General features: G+C 46.4%; 1 protein-coding gene across 3 annotated transcripts in view; it reads left to right on the top strand.

Moving 5' to 3' along the window:
* The window catches only part of GSG1L (GSG1 like), a 265,619-nt gene that overhangs the window by 96,606 nt on the left and 155,024 nt on the right, over positions 1–13,989 (top strand). For all 3 annotated transcript variants that reach the window (XM_030925307.1, XM_030925305.1, XM_030925306.1), the window contains exon 2: positions 2,632–2,679. In XM_030925307.1, the coding sequence (XP_030781167.1) occupies positions 2,632–2,679 (48 nt within the window). The remainder of the gene's footprint in view (positions 1–2,631; positions 2,680–13,989) is intronic.

Genomic DNA, 13,989 nt, shown 5'->3' with positions numbered 1-13,989 from the left:
AGCTGCTTCTGTTTGTAAGAAAGGGTCTGGAAGAAGTAGAAAGTTCAGAAGAAGAAAAAGAAACTTTTAGGTGAAGAAAATGTTTAATACTTAATAGTAATATTGCATATTCATCTCTATACCAATGTTACTATAAAACATAATTTTAAAATTATTTTTAAGTTAAATTAAATTTTATTTAAATTTAAAATTTTTGACTGGGCGCAGTGGCCCATGCCTGTAATCCCAGCATTTTGGGATGCTGAGGCGGATCGCTTGAGGTCAGGAGTTCGAGACAGCCTGGACAACATGGAGAAACCCCATCGCTACTAAAAATACAAAAATTAGCTGGGCGTGGTGGTGGGTGCCTGTAATTCCAGCTACTCGGGAGGCTGAGGCAGGAGAATTGCTTGAACCCAGGAGGCGGAGGTTGCAGTGAGCCGAGACTGCACCACTGTACTCCAGTCTGGGCGACAGAGTGAGACTTTGTCTCAAATAAAATAAAATAAAATGAAATAAAACAAAATAAAATATTTAATTTTTGTGGGTATTTAGTAGGTGAATATATTTATGGGGTACATGAGATATTTTGACACAGGCGAACAATTCAATTACACTCTTTTAGTTATTTAAAAATATACAGTTATTATTGACTACAGTCACCCTGCTGTGCTAGCAAATAGTAGGTCTTATTCATTCTTTCTAACATTTTTTTGTACCTATTAAGCATCCCTACTGCCCCCCCAATCCCCTACTACCCTTCCCAGCCTCTGGTAACCATCCTTCTACTCTCTATGTCTATGAATTCAATTGATTTGTTTTTTAGATCCCACAAATAAGTGAGAACATGCAAAGTTTGTCTTTCTATGCTTGGCTTATTTCACTTAACATAATGACCTCCAGTTCCATCAATGTGGTTGCAAATGATAGCATCTCATTCTTTTTTATGGCTGAATAGTACTTCATTGTGTGTATGTACCACATTTTCTTTATCCATTCATCTGTTGATGGTTAGGATGCTTCCAAATCTTGGCTAGTGCTGCTATCCACAATTGATAAATACAATTGTGCTATCTACGATTGATAAATACAACAATTTTTAATTAATTATTTAGTTTTTATTTAGGAAGGGGCTCATTAAGGCAAAATGGCCCAAGGCCCACCAATGCCTCAATGTGGCTGTGGATGCTGCTCTGCACTTTTTTTTTTGAGATGGAGTCTTGCTGTGTTGCCCAGGCTGGATTGCAGCGGTGTGATCATGGCTCACTGCAGCCTCCACCTCCCAGGTTCAAGCGATTCTCCTGCTTTAGCCTCCCGAGTAGCTGGGACTACAGGTGCGTGCCACCACACTGAGCTAATTTTTGTATTTTTAGTAGAGATGAGGTTTCACCATGTTGGCCAGGATGGGCTCCATCTCTTGACTTCTTGATCCACCCGCCTCGGCCTCCCAGAGTATAATCTGCACATTGAATTTCCCTCCCTCTAGCCTTTGAGGAAACAATGAAACAGTAAAGAAAGTGTAAAGCAATTCATTCAAAATCCATCCACTCTAGCACACCACTTTCTTTTCTTTCTTTTAAATCCTCCCTTCCAGTTCTTGGCCAAGTCAGCACACTCCCCCTCTTTTTTTTTTTTTTTTTTTTTTGAGACGAAGTCTCACTCTCGTCCCCCAGCCTGGAGTCCAATGGCATGATCTCGGTTCACTGCAACCTCCGCCTCCTGGGTTCAAGTGATTCTCCTGCTGCAGCCTCCCAAGTTGCTGGGATTACAGGCGCCTGCCACTACGCCTGGCTAATTTTTATATTTTTAGTAGAGATGGGGTTTCACCAAGTTGGCCAGGCTGGTCTCAAACTCCTGACCTCAGGTGATCCACCCACCTCAGCCTCCCAAAGTGTTGGGATTATAGGCGTGAGCCACCGCGCCTGGCCAGCATACTCTCTTTCAGTAAGTTATCATCTCAGTGCGACTAACTTGCACTCGGGACAACATGCAGAGGCAGACTCAGGGCAGTGACTGTGCCCCGTAGAAAACCAAGGTCCTGTGAGAGTCAACAGCGGGATTATGTTCCAGGCGGGGAACAGCATGTACAAATCCATGGTGTGGGGGCTGCACAGGGGTGTACCCGGAACGGGGGCAGAGGGAGAGGGCAGTGGGTGGACAGGCCAGTCAAGGCCTATTCTGGGTCCATATATGGGAATTTGAACTTTCTCCTTTGGAAAGTCATCGAAGAGTTTCAAACAGGAGCAAGCTGTGTGTGCGCCTGTGTTGGATGTGATCAGAGCTGTGTTTTGAAATGACCCCTTCAGCTGCAGCGTGGAGAATGAATTGGAGAGGGGCCAGAGTGGAGGCCCGGGGAGGCCAGTGTGGAGCAGCGTGGATTCTGGGGGGAGGCTGTGGAAAGGAACCAAGTTGCTATTGCCGAGGTGGAAGCAATGGGCCTGGATGGATGGGGTCAGGAGGTGGGAGGGTTGGCAGTTTCGCCATCCACACTCCTGGAATGTTGGGCGTCTAGGAATCAGGGTTGGAGAAAGATGTCACTGGGCTTGGGTCAGAGACACTGGCTTGCTCCAGGGCTCGTGGGACGGGGGCAGGCAAACCTCGGAAGCCCACGTGTCCTCTCACATTCTGAAAACGCTTCTCTTCTTTTCAAAGGTGAAAAATGTCGCAGCTTCATTGACCTGGCCCCGGCGTCGGAGAAAGGTGAGTGTGGCCCCAGCTCACCTGTGGCAGCTCTGCCCTCTCTGGGGACATCTTTCCTGCCTTGGTGGCTCCCCAAAGCCCTGTGATAGCATCTCCTTCAGTATCCCTGGGCAACAGGGTCCTGGAAGCCAGACACCCTGTTGCAAAGCCCTGAGTTTCTTGAGCTCTCAGTAGAGGGGGAGAGGTTGGTGAATGGGGACTGCCTGCCCTCCCTGTCTGATGGAGTAGTCCTGAGGGTCACCACCCTTCCATTCCGTCCAGTGCATGCTGGGACTGTGGGAGGGATGATGAGGGTGTGGACGTTTGGGTCAGGCAAGACCGGTGTTGGGGTTTGCCTCCAGTTGTAGGATTTGACCTTGGAGGAGGGAAGCCAGGTGCCTGGTCTTTGTCATCTCACGGGTGTGGGGAGGGCCAGTCTGATTGGATGCTACCATCTAGAGAGGTCTCAGTGGTGTTCAGAGCCTGACAGCAGAGGCTCTGAGCCCACAGAGATGTTCAGAGCTGTGCAAGGCAGTGACTGGATTATCAGGAACAGGGCACAGCTTGAGTAGGGGGATAGCAGTCAGGATTAGGTTTAGTTGCAAGTAACAGTGACCCTAAATAATTGATTTCAGTGGAGGAATTTATCTCTTTTATAAAAGTTTGGAAGTAGACAATCCAAGGTAGGTCTGCTCCATGAAGTCCTCAGGATCCTGGCCCCTGCTGCCCTCTCTGTTGTCCCATTTCCTTTTTCTTCTTGGTCTAAGATGGCTGCCAGAGCACCAGTCATTGCATCGGCATTCCAGGCAGCAGGATGCAGGAAGGGCAAACTCTAAGGTTCCCAGAAGTTATCCTACAACACCTGCATACATCTCCTTGACCAGAACTAGTCACATGGTCACACCCAACTGGAAGGGGGGCTGGGAAATGTGGTCTTTATTCTGGGCAATGCTGTGCCTAGATGAAAGTCAGGGATTTTGTTATTGTGGAAGAACGAGAGAATGGACACAGGAGGAGAGCCTGCTGCAGGGACATGGGGGAGTGAGGCTGCCTCCCCACCTGCCTACCTTCTGCCACCCAGGAGATAGGCTGCCAAGAGTGAAACAGGTATGCATGTCTCTTCAGATAGCCTGGAGATTAAGAGAGGGCTCTGGGCTTGGGAGTCAGGGGAGAGGAAACTGAGGCAGAAGGGCACGACGTGTTCCGGAAGCTGGTGACATTCTATTTTGCAGACACCATCTCCTTGGAGCGCTCCAATCAAATGGAGCTGGTGAAGTTGAGGGGCAAGAGACAGGGAACCCACTGGGCCCTCAGTTCCTAGAAAGCGACAAGGACTCCCTACCCCCTCTTGACAGTCAGGACCGTCTCCTCCATTTCTTTGATGTCCCCATGGCTGTGTCCTGTTTAATTGCTACACGTGGCCATCTCCGAAACATTTTGCTGTGCAGCTTAAGCCACAGCTTCCAAATTGAGATCACTGGAAAATACAATAATACGACCACTGCATGGCTGCTATTTGTTGAACAGTTACTATGTGCTGGATACAGTGTCAAGCATGTTACAAGCATCAACTGAGAAACCTCCCCACAACCATGTGAGGAAGGGGCTGTCATTTTCACTGCCACCTGACAGATGAGGAAACCAAGGCTTAGAGAGATGAAGTAACTTAGGTCTCACACCTCATGAGGGGCAGAGCTGGGTGAAATCCAGGCCTGCGCTTCACACCTCTCCACTGTCTGCAGCCCTCTGGGATGTGCATCCCATAATTCCCAAGGCCTTGGAGCTCCTGGGTCAACTTTGCTCCAAATCTGGCTTCCAGAAAGCAGGGCCTGTGTGTGTGAACATGCATGTATGCATGTGTCCTGGGTGAGGGTGAGTGTGTGTGTGCACGAGCAGCTGCTGCTATGTGTGTGTACGCATGCATGCCTGTGGATGAGCAGGGTGAGCATGTGTGAATGTGGGCATGGAGGCGTGTACACATGTGTGCACACATGCGTGCACATGTGAGTGCAGGTGCCTTGTGTGCCCATGTGTGCATACGCACAGGTGCGTTCTGGGGTGAGCACACACGGGTTATGTGCCCGTGTGAGAGCACGTGTGAATGTGAGTATGTGTGTGTGTGCATGTCTGTGTACAGTGGCAGGTGGGTGGCCTGTGCCCCTCCAGAAGGCATCAGGCCTTTATTTTGCTTCTTTTACAAGAGCCCCAAAGAGGTTGTATCTTTGTGTTTTACTGGCCTTGTGATTTTACTTTTAGGGCTTGGCAGTCACGCCGAGAACCTTCTGGCTGTGTATATAAAAATGTTTACAAGGAGGCTGAGTGGGCTGGCTTTGCCACTGAGGTGCTGAATGATTTTCATGTACTCGCTGTCTCTCAAACACTGTAGCTCTCGCTTGGGGTTGGCAGCGTTTGGTCCAAGGCAGCCCGTGTGGCCTCTCCCCATGTATACAGGCCCAGCCCTTCCAGTAGACACCAGCAGTAATGTGACACCATCAGACCCATCCATTTTCTCCCCACCACACAGCTTCTCCGTTTCACAGAAGAATCCGAAGGCAGAGAGATGAGGGACTTGTTCCCAGCCACACTGGGAGTGCAGAGTTGGATGTCCACACCCAGCTGTGTTCTCACCCAATGAATATTCTTTCCTTATGTTATGGCTCCTGCACCGGCTAGCTCTGGGACCTCCCTCCTGGTATCTTTCTGATCTGCCACATATGCTAATCACGACACTGGCCCTAACTGACTTTCATACGGTACTTACTGTGTGCCAGGTGCTATGCTGAGAACTTGGCACACGTTGGCTCCTATAATCCCCCTTTTACAGGGGAGGAAACTGAGGCATAGAGCGACCACACAGCTGGAAAATGGGGGAACTGGGATTTGAACCTGAACAGTCTGGCTCTTAAATGCCTGGTTCTCCTGCTGAAAAGCTTAGGGCTTCTGAGGCCTGGGGGATATCTGTACCTGCTTTATCAGCTGAAGTCTGGTGAGTACTTCTCTTCCTGCCTCCAGCTCCTCCTACCTGGCAAACCATGGGCATGATTTCAAGATTTCCAGGCTCTTCTCAAATGCCACTTCCCCATTCCCATTTTCTCCAATACCCTCTTGTCCGCTGCTCACCTACCCTCTCCCTCCTGGCAAAATATTTGTCCGTCATCAGTTTCTTACCATAGCATCACACATTTTTCTTCGTTTGCCTGACTATTCTAGTTTTGTGTTTTACATGGGAAATGTCTTTTTTGTTTTATGCTAGCCTAAACCACAACCATTTTTTAAAATCTGGATTCCTGCCACAATCTTGTAAGTTGTTACCTCCTTTCATTATTGCCCCCTGATTTGCTTGGTATCCTTTATGATCTTTATTTTATATTTTGAGATGGGGTCTTGCTCCGTTGCCCAATCTGTAGTGCAGTGGTGCGGTCATAGCTCACTGCAGCCTTGAACTCTTGGGCTCAAGCAATCCTTCTGCTTCAGCCTCCCGAGTAGCTGGGACTACAGGTGCACACCAACACTCCCCAGCCTGGTGCCCAAATGGTCACTTTTTCTTTCTTTCTCCCTTTCTCCCTTCCTCCCTTCCTCCCTTCCTCCCTTCTGCTCTTTCTCCCTTCCTCCTTTCTTTCCTCCCTTCCTCCCTTCTGCTCTTTCTCCCTTCTTCCCTTCCTTCCTCCCTTCCTCCCTTCTGCTCTTTCTCTCTTTCTCTCTCTTTCTCTCTTCTCGTCTCTTTTCATCTCTTCTCTTCTTGTCTAATCTCGTCTCGTCTCGTCTCGTCTCTTCTTTTCTTGGCACAGTTTCACTCTGTTGCCCAGGCTGGAGTGCAGTGGTGCAATCTTGGCTCACTATAACCTCCACCTCCCAGGTTCAAGCGATTCTCCAGCCTCAGCCTCCCGAGTAGCTGGGATTACAGGCGTGCACCACCATGCTCGGCTAATTTTCTTTTTTTCTTTTTTTTTTTTTTTTGTATTATTAGTAGAGACGGGGTTTCCTCATGTTGCCCAGACTGGTCTCAAACTCCTGGACTCAAGCGATTCTCCTGCATCGGACTCCCAAAGTGTTGGGATTACAGGCATGAGCCACTGCGCCTGGACAAGTGAACCCCTATCCTGAAGCTACCTAGGAAACCCCAACCACCAGCCAGTTCATTAGCACACGTAAGACACTCTCATCACTCCAGAGGTTTCAAGGGCTTTAGTAGCTGTTTGCCAGGAACCATGAGATCAAGTATATGCTTTTTATTTTATTATATCACAGTGTCATGATCATACACATTTGTTATAGAAATTTTAACAACCCCGGCCGGGTGCGGTGGCTCATGCCTGTAATCCCAGCACTTTGGGAGGTTGAGGCAGGAAGATCACCTGAGATCAGGAGTTGAGACCATCCTGGCCAACATGGTGAAACCCCGTCTCCACTAAAAATACAAAAATTAACTGGGTATGGTGGCATGCACCTGTAGTCCCAGCTACTTGGGAGGCTGAGGCAGAAGAATGGCTTGAACTGGGAGGTGAAGGTTATAGTGAGCCGAAATTGCGCCATTGTACTCCAGCCTGGAACAGAGCAAGACTCCATAGAAAAAGAAATTTTGATAACCCCAAGTGTGTAAATTACAGATGAAAGTCTCTTATAAACCCACTCTTGGGTATTTAATATGAATGGTTTGGTTTACCAGTTCTTGAAAAAAATGTATACATACACACACATGTATGTACATACATATATTTGATACATAAAATCATGGATTGTTTTTCATGTAAGTACACAGAACTCATCCTTATCTTGAAACAGGTGTAGGATATTCCATTGCATGGTGACTGACATAGTTTTTTTTTTTTTTTTTGAGACGGAGTCTCACTTTTGTCTCTTGTTGCCCAGGCTGGAGTGCAGTGGCATGATCTCGGCTCGTGGCAACCTCTACCTCCCCGGTTCAAACGATTCTCTTGCCTCAGCCTTCCAAGTAGCTGGGATTACAGGCACTCACCACTATGCCCGGTTAATTTTTGTATTTTTAGTAGAGACAGGGTTTCACCAAGTTGGTCAGGCTGATCTCGAACTTCTGACCTCAGGTGGATCTGCCCGCCTCGGCCTCCAAAGTGCTGGGATTACCGGAGTAAGCCACCATGCCTAGCCTGTGACTGATATAGTTTGAACTGTGTCCCCTCTAAATCTCATTTTGAACTGTGACCTTCAATGCTGGAGGTGGGGCCCAGTGGGAAGTCTTTGAGTCATGGGGGTGGATCTCTCATAAATGGCTTGGTACCTTCCCCTTGGTAGTGATTGAATTCTCACTGCATTAGTTCACACTGGAGCTGGCTATTTAAAAGAGCCTGGCACCTCCTCCCCTCTCTTTCTCACTCTGTTTCTTGCCATGTGACATGCCTTCTCCACCTCCATCTTCCACCATGAGTAAAAGCTTCCTGAAGCCTCACCAGAACCAAGCAGATGCTGGCACCATGCTTGTACAGCCTGCAGAACTGTGAGCCAAATAAACCTCTTCTTTGTAAATTACCCAGCCTCAGGTATTTATAGCACTGCAACATGGACTATCATGTATATTGACATGTGTTTAAACCAGGCTCTCTTGCTGAACTGTACTTGAGTGTTCTGTATTGTATTGTAGCTGAATAACAGTGACTTGTGCACGTCTCTCTCTCCCTCACAAGCCCAGGGCCCTCAGTGGGTAGCATAATTTCTTGTTTACCTCTGGGCCTCCAAGTCCTAGCCCAGCATTGGAGTACCACTGGCAAGACAGTATAATAAGCAGTATAACAAAGGTCTGCACAGTAGATTGTGCCAGGCAGAGAAGAAGAAACTGATCAAAGATGCCCGAGCAACTTACAAAGATGAAATGTACAAACACAGATCAACAGCAATGCCTCCATGTTATGAATTATTATTATTATTATTTTTGGTGGAGTCTTGCTCTGTCACCTAGGCTGGAGTGCAAGATGGAGTGCCGTCTTGGCTCACTGCAACTTCTGCCTCCTGGGTTCAAGCGATTCTCCTGACTTAGCCTCCCAAGTAGCTGGGACTGCAGGTGCGTGCCACCACATCCAGCTATTTTGTATTTTTAGTAGATACTGGGTTTCGCCATGTTAGCCAGGCTGGTCTCGACCTCCTGACTTCAGGTGATCCAACCCCCTCGGCCTCCCAATGTCCTGGGATTACAGGCGTGAGCCACTGCACTTAGTTGATGTTGTGAACTTGATACTGAACATGCAGAGAAAAGTTTCTCCTACTTTCTTGTCTTCCTCCTCAAGGCTTCCTTTGTCTCTCAAAACCTCAGTCATTTATTCGCTAGGGCAAGAGTCTCCTACCAAATAATTGCGACCCACAGGATAATCTTAAAACCTGGTGCATTGGTCAGGGAGACGCACAGTAATGTGTAATGAGCTATCACACAGCTCAGTGGCATTCTCACCGTTTTTTTTTTTTTTTTTTCTCACATGTCTGTGGGTTTTCTTGGGTTTAGCTCATGTTGGAAGGCTTGGTTCCAGGACATAGGCTGGGCTCAATCTGCCCCACTTGTGTCTGTTCAGGTAGAGGAGATAGTAGGTGCTTGGGGGAGATTTTTTTCATGGTAATGACAGAAATGCAAGATGGGGAGCCAACTGCACAAGCATATTTTAAACCTTTGTTTGGATCATATCCACCAACATCCCGTTGGCCACAGCCAGTCCCATGGCCAAGTCCAACATCAATGGGGCAAGAAGTATACTGCTCACATGGAGGAATGGGTGGGGCGTTTGGAGTGAACGTTTGCTGATCAATAATTTAAGCGACCACACCTGGACTTTGACCATAGGTCTCAAGGATGGGTGGCAGCTGGAGCCAGTCTGCCTGGATTTCTGGTCATGAGTGTGAGACTCATTAATTTGCTTGTCAAGGTCTCCCCGGTCATTGTCAGGATCTTTATTTCTCCCAAAGTGACCTAAATATTTGAATATTTATCTGTAACCTGGTTAGCATCAGGCTGCTAAATGGTCTGTTACTTCTTTCTGTTCTGAGATTGAAGAACTATTTTATGTGCACAGCCTTTGGCCAACTTTCTGGTTAAAAATGGATAACTATTAACTATCATGAAACCTTCCAGTTAACTAACTATCATTAAACTTTTTAGTTTCAAAAGAAAACTGTTCATCCTTTTTGCAAATTATTGGCAAATCTGTAAATGTTCTCTCAATGTCTTCAAAGACAACTGGCTAATTATAATAACACTTCCTCCTTTCCCTCCCTCCCTCCCTCCCTTCCTTCCTCTCTTCCTTCCTTCCCCACTTCCCCCTCCCCCCCTTCCTTCCTTCCTTCCTCCCGCTTCTCCTATGGAGTCTTTTGACCTCCAGCCCCATTTTGACTCAATGACTATCTAGGGCCATTATTCTGGAAGCCCTTTTTACCATTATTTTGAAATTTCCTCTCCTCTCTCATGTTGGCTCCAATGCTTCCTGGATCCCAGGTAGTCTTCTTTCTGGGTTACTTCCTCATTTCGAGCAAAAATATCTTCCAGTAACTTCCTGAGAAAGAGAGCATGGTTGAGACCCTTTGTGTCTCATGTTGTTTTTATTCCTCTGTCACATTTGACTAGATGCTTTGCTGGGTATAATATTTTAAGTTGGAAATAATTTTCCCACAAAATTTGGAAAGGATTGGCCGCTCCCTTGTCTTCCAGACTCCAGTGTGGTTGAGAAGTTCAATGTTATTCTGATTCTTTTGTGTGATCTGATTATTTTCCCGTCTCTGGAAGCTTTTAATATCTTATTTTCTGTTCTCACTTTTTTTATTTTCCATTTTCATTTTTGTTTGCCTTTTTATTTATTCCTCAGATATTTATTCAATTTTTATCTTTCAATCAGCCACTCTACTTTTAACATTTCTACAGTCATAGTTTTAATTTTAAGAGCTTTTTCTTGTTATAGGAATGTTCTCTTTTTATAGTCTCCTGATTTTGTTTTATGGACACAATATCTTCTCATATTTCTCCAAGGATATTAATTTTTTTAAGTTTGCTTCTCTATCCTTTAATGTCTCTGTTTCTTCCAAGTTCTTTTGCCTATTTTATTTTAATTTTGACCTCTGTCTTTTATATTGTTTTCCTTAAACATCTGATGTTCATGTTTAAGAGTGAGGTGCGAACTTACTATTTTGAAGGCCAAGGTGCAGTGGAAATGGGGAGAATATTGGCCAATGCACTTCCCAATCATCTGGGCTATAAATCCCTCATCCAGAGAGTTCATGATGGCTCACGTCTGTGATCCCAGCACTTTGGGAGGCTGAGGCAGGAGGATTGCTTGAGGCCAGGAGTTCCAGACCAGCCTGGGTGACATAGTGAGACCCCTGTCTCTACAAAAAATTTAAAAATAAAATTAGCTGGACATGGTGATGTGCACCTGTAGTCCCAGCTACTTAGAAGGCTGAAGTGGGAGGATTACTTGAGCCGGGGAGTTCAAGGCTGCAGTGAGCTAGGATTGTACCACTGCACTCCAGCCTGGGTGTCAGGGCAAGACCTTGTCTCAAAAACAAAATGAAACAAAACAAAAAGTTCATCTGGGCAACCCATACCCGCTGTCACAAGGCTTTTTCTTTCACTGATCAGTTTCCTGCAAGAGGGACTCTCCCATCTCCAGTGTACTAATAAACTCAGCCACCAGCATTCTGGGAATCAAATGGGGGGCCTGGGAGGTATCTCAGTGGCACATATGTAGACTTTCACTTAATTCTTGGTTTTCAGTATGGAGCTCAGCTGGGCCTGGTTCCTCTATTCCAAGGATTTTCTGAAGTTTCCTCTGGCTTCCTCCATGCAGATAGTCAACTTCCAGCCTTCTCCTATCTGCTAAGTCATTAGCCAGCTGTCCATGAAATTTCTAGCTTTTAAAATGTTGCTGCCATCTTTTTTTTTTCTCTTGTTAACTCCTGTCACATCCTCTTTGTTCTGAGGATTTATGATTTTCTTATTCCTTAACTGTAATGATTGGCGGTATTGAAAGAGAGCAGTGGCCTTTGGTTCAGTCTCATGTTCAATCCCAGGTTTGACTTTGCAAACCCAGATCTCTCTCCTGAGCTCTAGATTTCACCTCCAACTTCCTCCTGGACACTTCCTCCTGAGTGTCCCCAGGGACTGCAAACTCAGCTGGTCCACAATAGAAAACACTTCACCCTTCTTTATCCATTGTCCTGTCTTCACCATTATCTGCTCTGATTCCCAAGCCAGGAACCAGAAGGTCACCTCAACTCTTTCCAAATTCAATTATTTGATAAGTTCAGTTTCTTTTGTTTAATAAATATCTTCGTTTTTTTGTTTTTTTTTTTTTCGTGGGGGGCTATAGTCTTACTCTGTCGCCTAGGCTGGAGTGTGGTGGTGCTATCTCTGCTCACTGCAGCCTCTGCCTCCTGTGTACCAGCAATTCTCCTGCCTCACCCTTCCAAGTAGCTGGGATTACAGGCATGTACTACCATGCCTGGCTAATTTTTGTATATTTAGTGGAGATGAGGTTTCACCATGTTGGCCAGGCTGGTCTCGAACTCCTGACCTCAACTGATCTGCCCGCCTTGGCCTCCCGAAGTGCTGGGATTACAAGCATGAGCCAACGTGCCCGGCCTGTCTCCTAGACATCTTTTACATTGGTGCGTCTTCTCTATCTCCACTGCCACAGCCCCTTTCTGCTTCTCATCACATCTCTCCTGCCATGACAATCATCTCTCAGTTGGCCTCCCAGACTCCAGTCTGTGCTGCTTAAAATCCATTCTTCAATGCTTATCAACACACCTAATGGAAAATTGTACAGCAGAGAGAATGAACAATGTACAGCCAGGCATGGTGCCTCATAACTGTAATCCTAGTGCTTTGGGAGCCCAAGGTGGGAAGATTGCTTGAGGCCAGGAATTTGAGACCAGGCTGGGCAACACAGCAAGACCCTATCTCTACAAAAATTTTAAAAATGAGCCTGCACCTGTACTCCCAGCTACTTGGGAGGTTGAGGCAGGAGGATCACTTGAGCCCAGGAGGTGGAGGCTGCAGTGAGCTGTAATCATTCTGCAATCCAGGCTCGATGACATAGTGAGACCCTGTCTCTAAAAGAAAAAGAAAAGAAGAAAAGAAATATGACTGCTCACAACATGGATATTAGGTAAAAGAAGCTGCATTCAAAAGAACACATTCCATATGATTGTATTCCTATAAAACTGGAAAATGCAGAAGCCCCGTCTGTATTGTTAGAAGTCGGGTCAGCGGTTGCCCTTGCAGAGAAGGTATAACCGAAAGGGAACTCGCGGAGGGCTTGGCAGCTGGCAGCGTTCTGTTTCTTGATCTGAGTGCTAATTATGTGTATATGTTCAGTCTAACGGAAGTTCACCAAGCTGCACGCTTAGGATATAGGCACTTTTCTGTATGCGTGTTATACAGTTCGCTAAACAGGAAAGAAAAATATTTCCTATGCTGAATTTCAAATTATCTTTCTAAAATGAAAATCCAAGGACATCAGGCCCCTGCTAAAAACCTTTGCATGGCTCTCAAATATACAACATACACAGGACATTTTGACCTGGTATTCATGGCCACGCACGGTCTAGTTCTTGTCTGACTTTTCAATCCCTGACTCCTACAACCCCTTACGTGAATGAATCCTGTGCTCCAGTCCTGATTCTCTGCACACATCCATTTCCCCCATACTCTCCATCACCTCTCATGCTTCTGTGCCTTTGCATATGCTGTTCCCTCTGCCTGACTTACCTTTACTACCTCTTGTTTGCTTTGCAAACTTATATTCATCCTTCAAAACCCAGCTGAGAAATGACCTTTTGTGAAAAGCTATCCCTAAACCCCCAGAGGAACCTACTCACAGTGACTGGTCCTCTGAGCACTGATCCCGCTGTGTTGTGGTGACCTCCTCCAGCAGGCTGGACAGTCCCTCAACACAAGCACTGCATCTTGTCTTTGTGGTGCCTGTGTCCCAGAAGGGGCTGGAACAGAGCAAGAATGTAGTAAAGGTTTGTTGATTGAATGAATGAATGAATGAATGAATGAATGAATAGGGGCCAGGTTATAGATACTGGGTGACCCATTTGGGCTTAGCAACCTGGATCTGACTCCTGAAGCTGTAATCTCTGACCCACCTGGGTTGAGCTGTGTTTTAAGTCGTCCCTGCTCCCTGCCCCTGTTTCTCGGTGCCCTGGGATTTCTGGCAGCTACCAGCCAGCAATTTTTGTGAAACAATCTCCAAAGCTTGTAGGTTTCATTTGTTTAATATTTCAGGGATGTGTAACAATGTGGTTGGCTCCATGGCCACACTCCTGAGTCTTGCGTGAGTCATTTCTCACTTCAGTTCCTATAATAGTCTCTTGTTG

This window comes from Rhinopithecus roxellana, chromosome 20, assembly GCF_007565055.1.
Source record: "Rhinopithecus roxellana isolate Shanxi Qingling chromosome 20, ASM756505v1, whole genome shotgun sequence".
Lineage (NCBI taxonomy): Eukaryota > Metazoa > Chordata > Mammalia > Primates > Cercopithecidae > Rhinopithecus > Rhinopithecus roxellana.
This window is presented reverse-complemented; position numbering and strand designations above follow the sequence as displayed.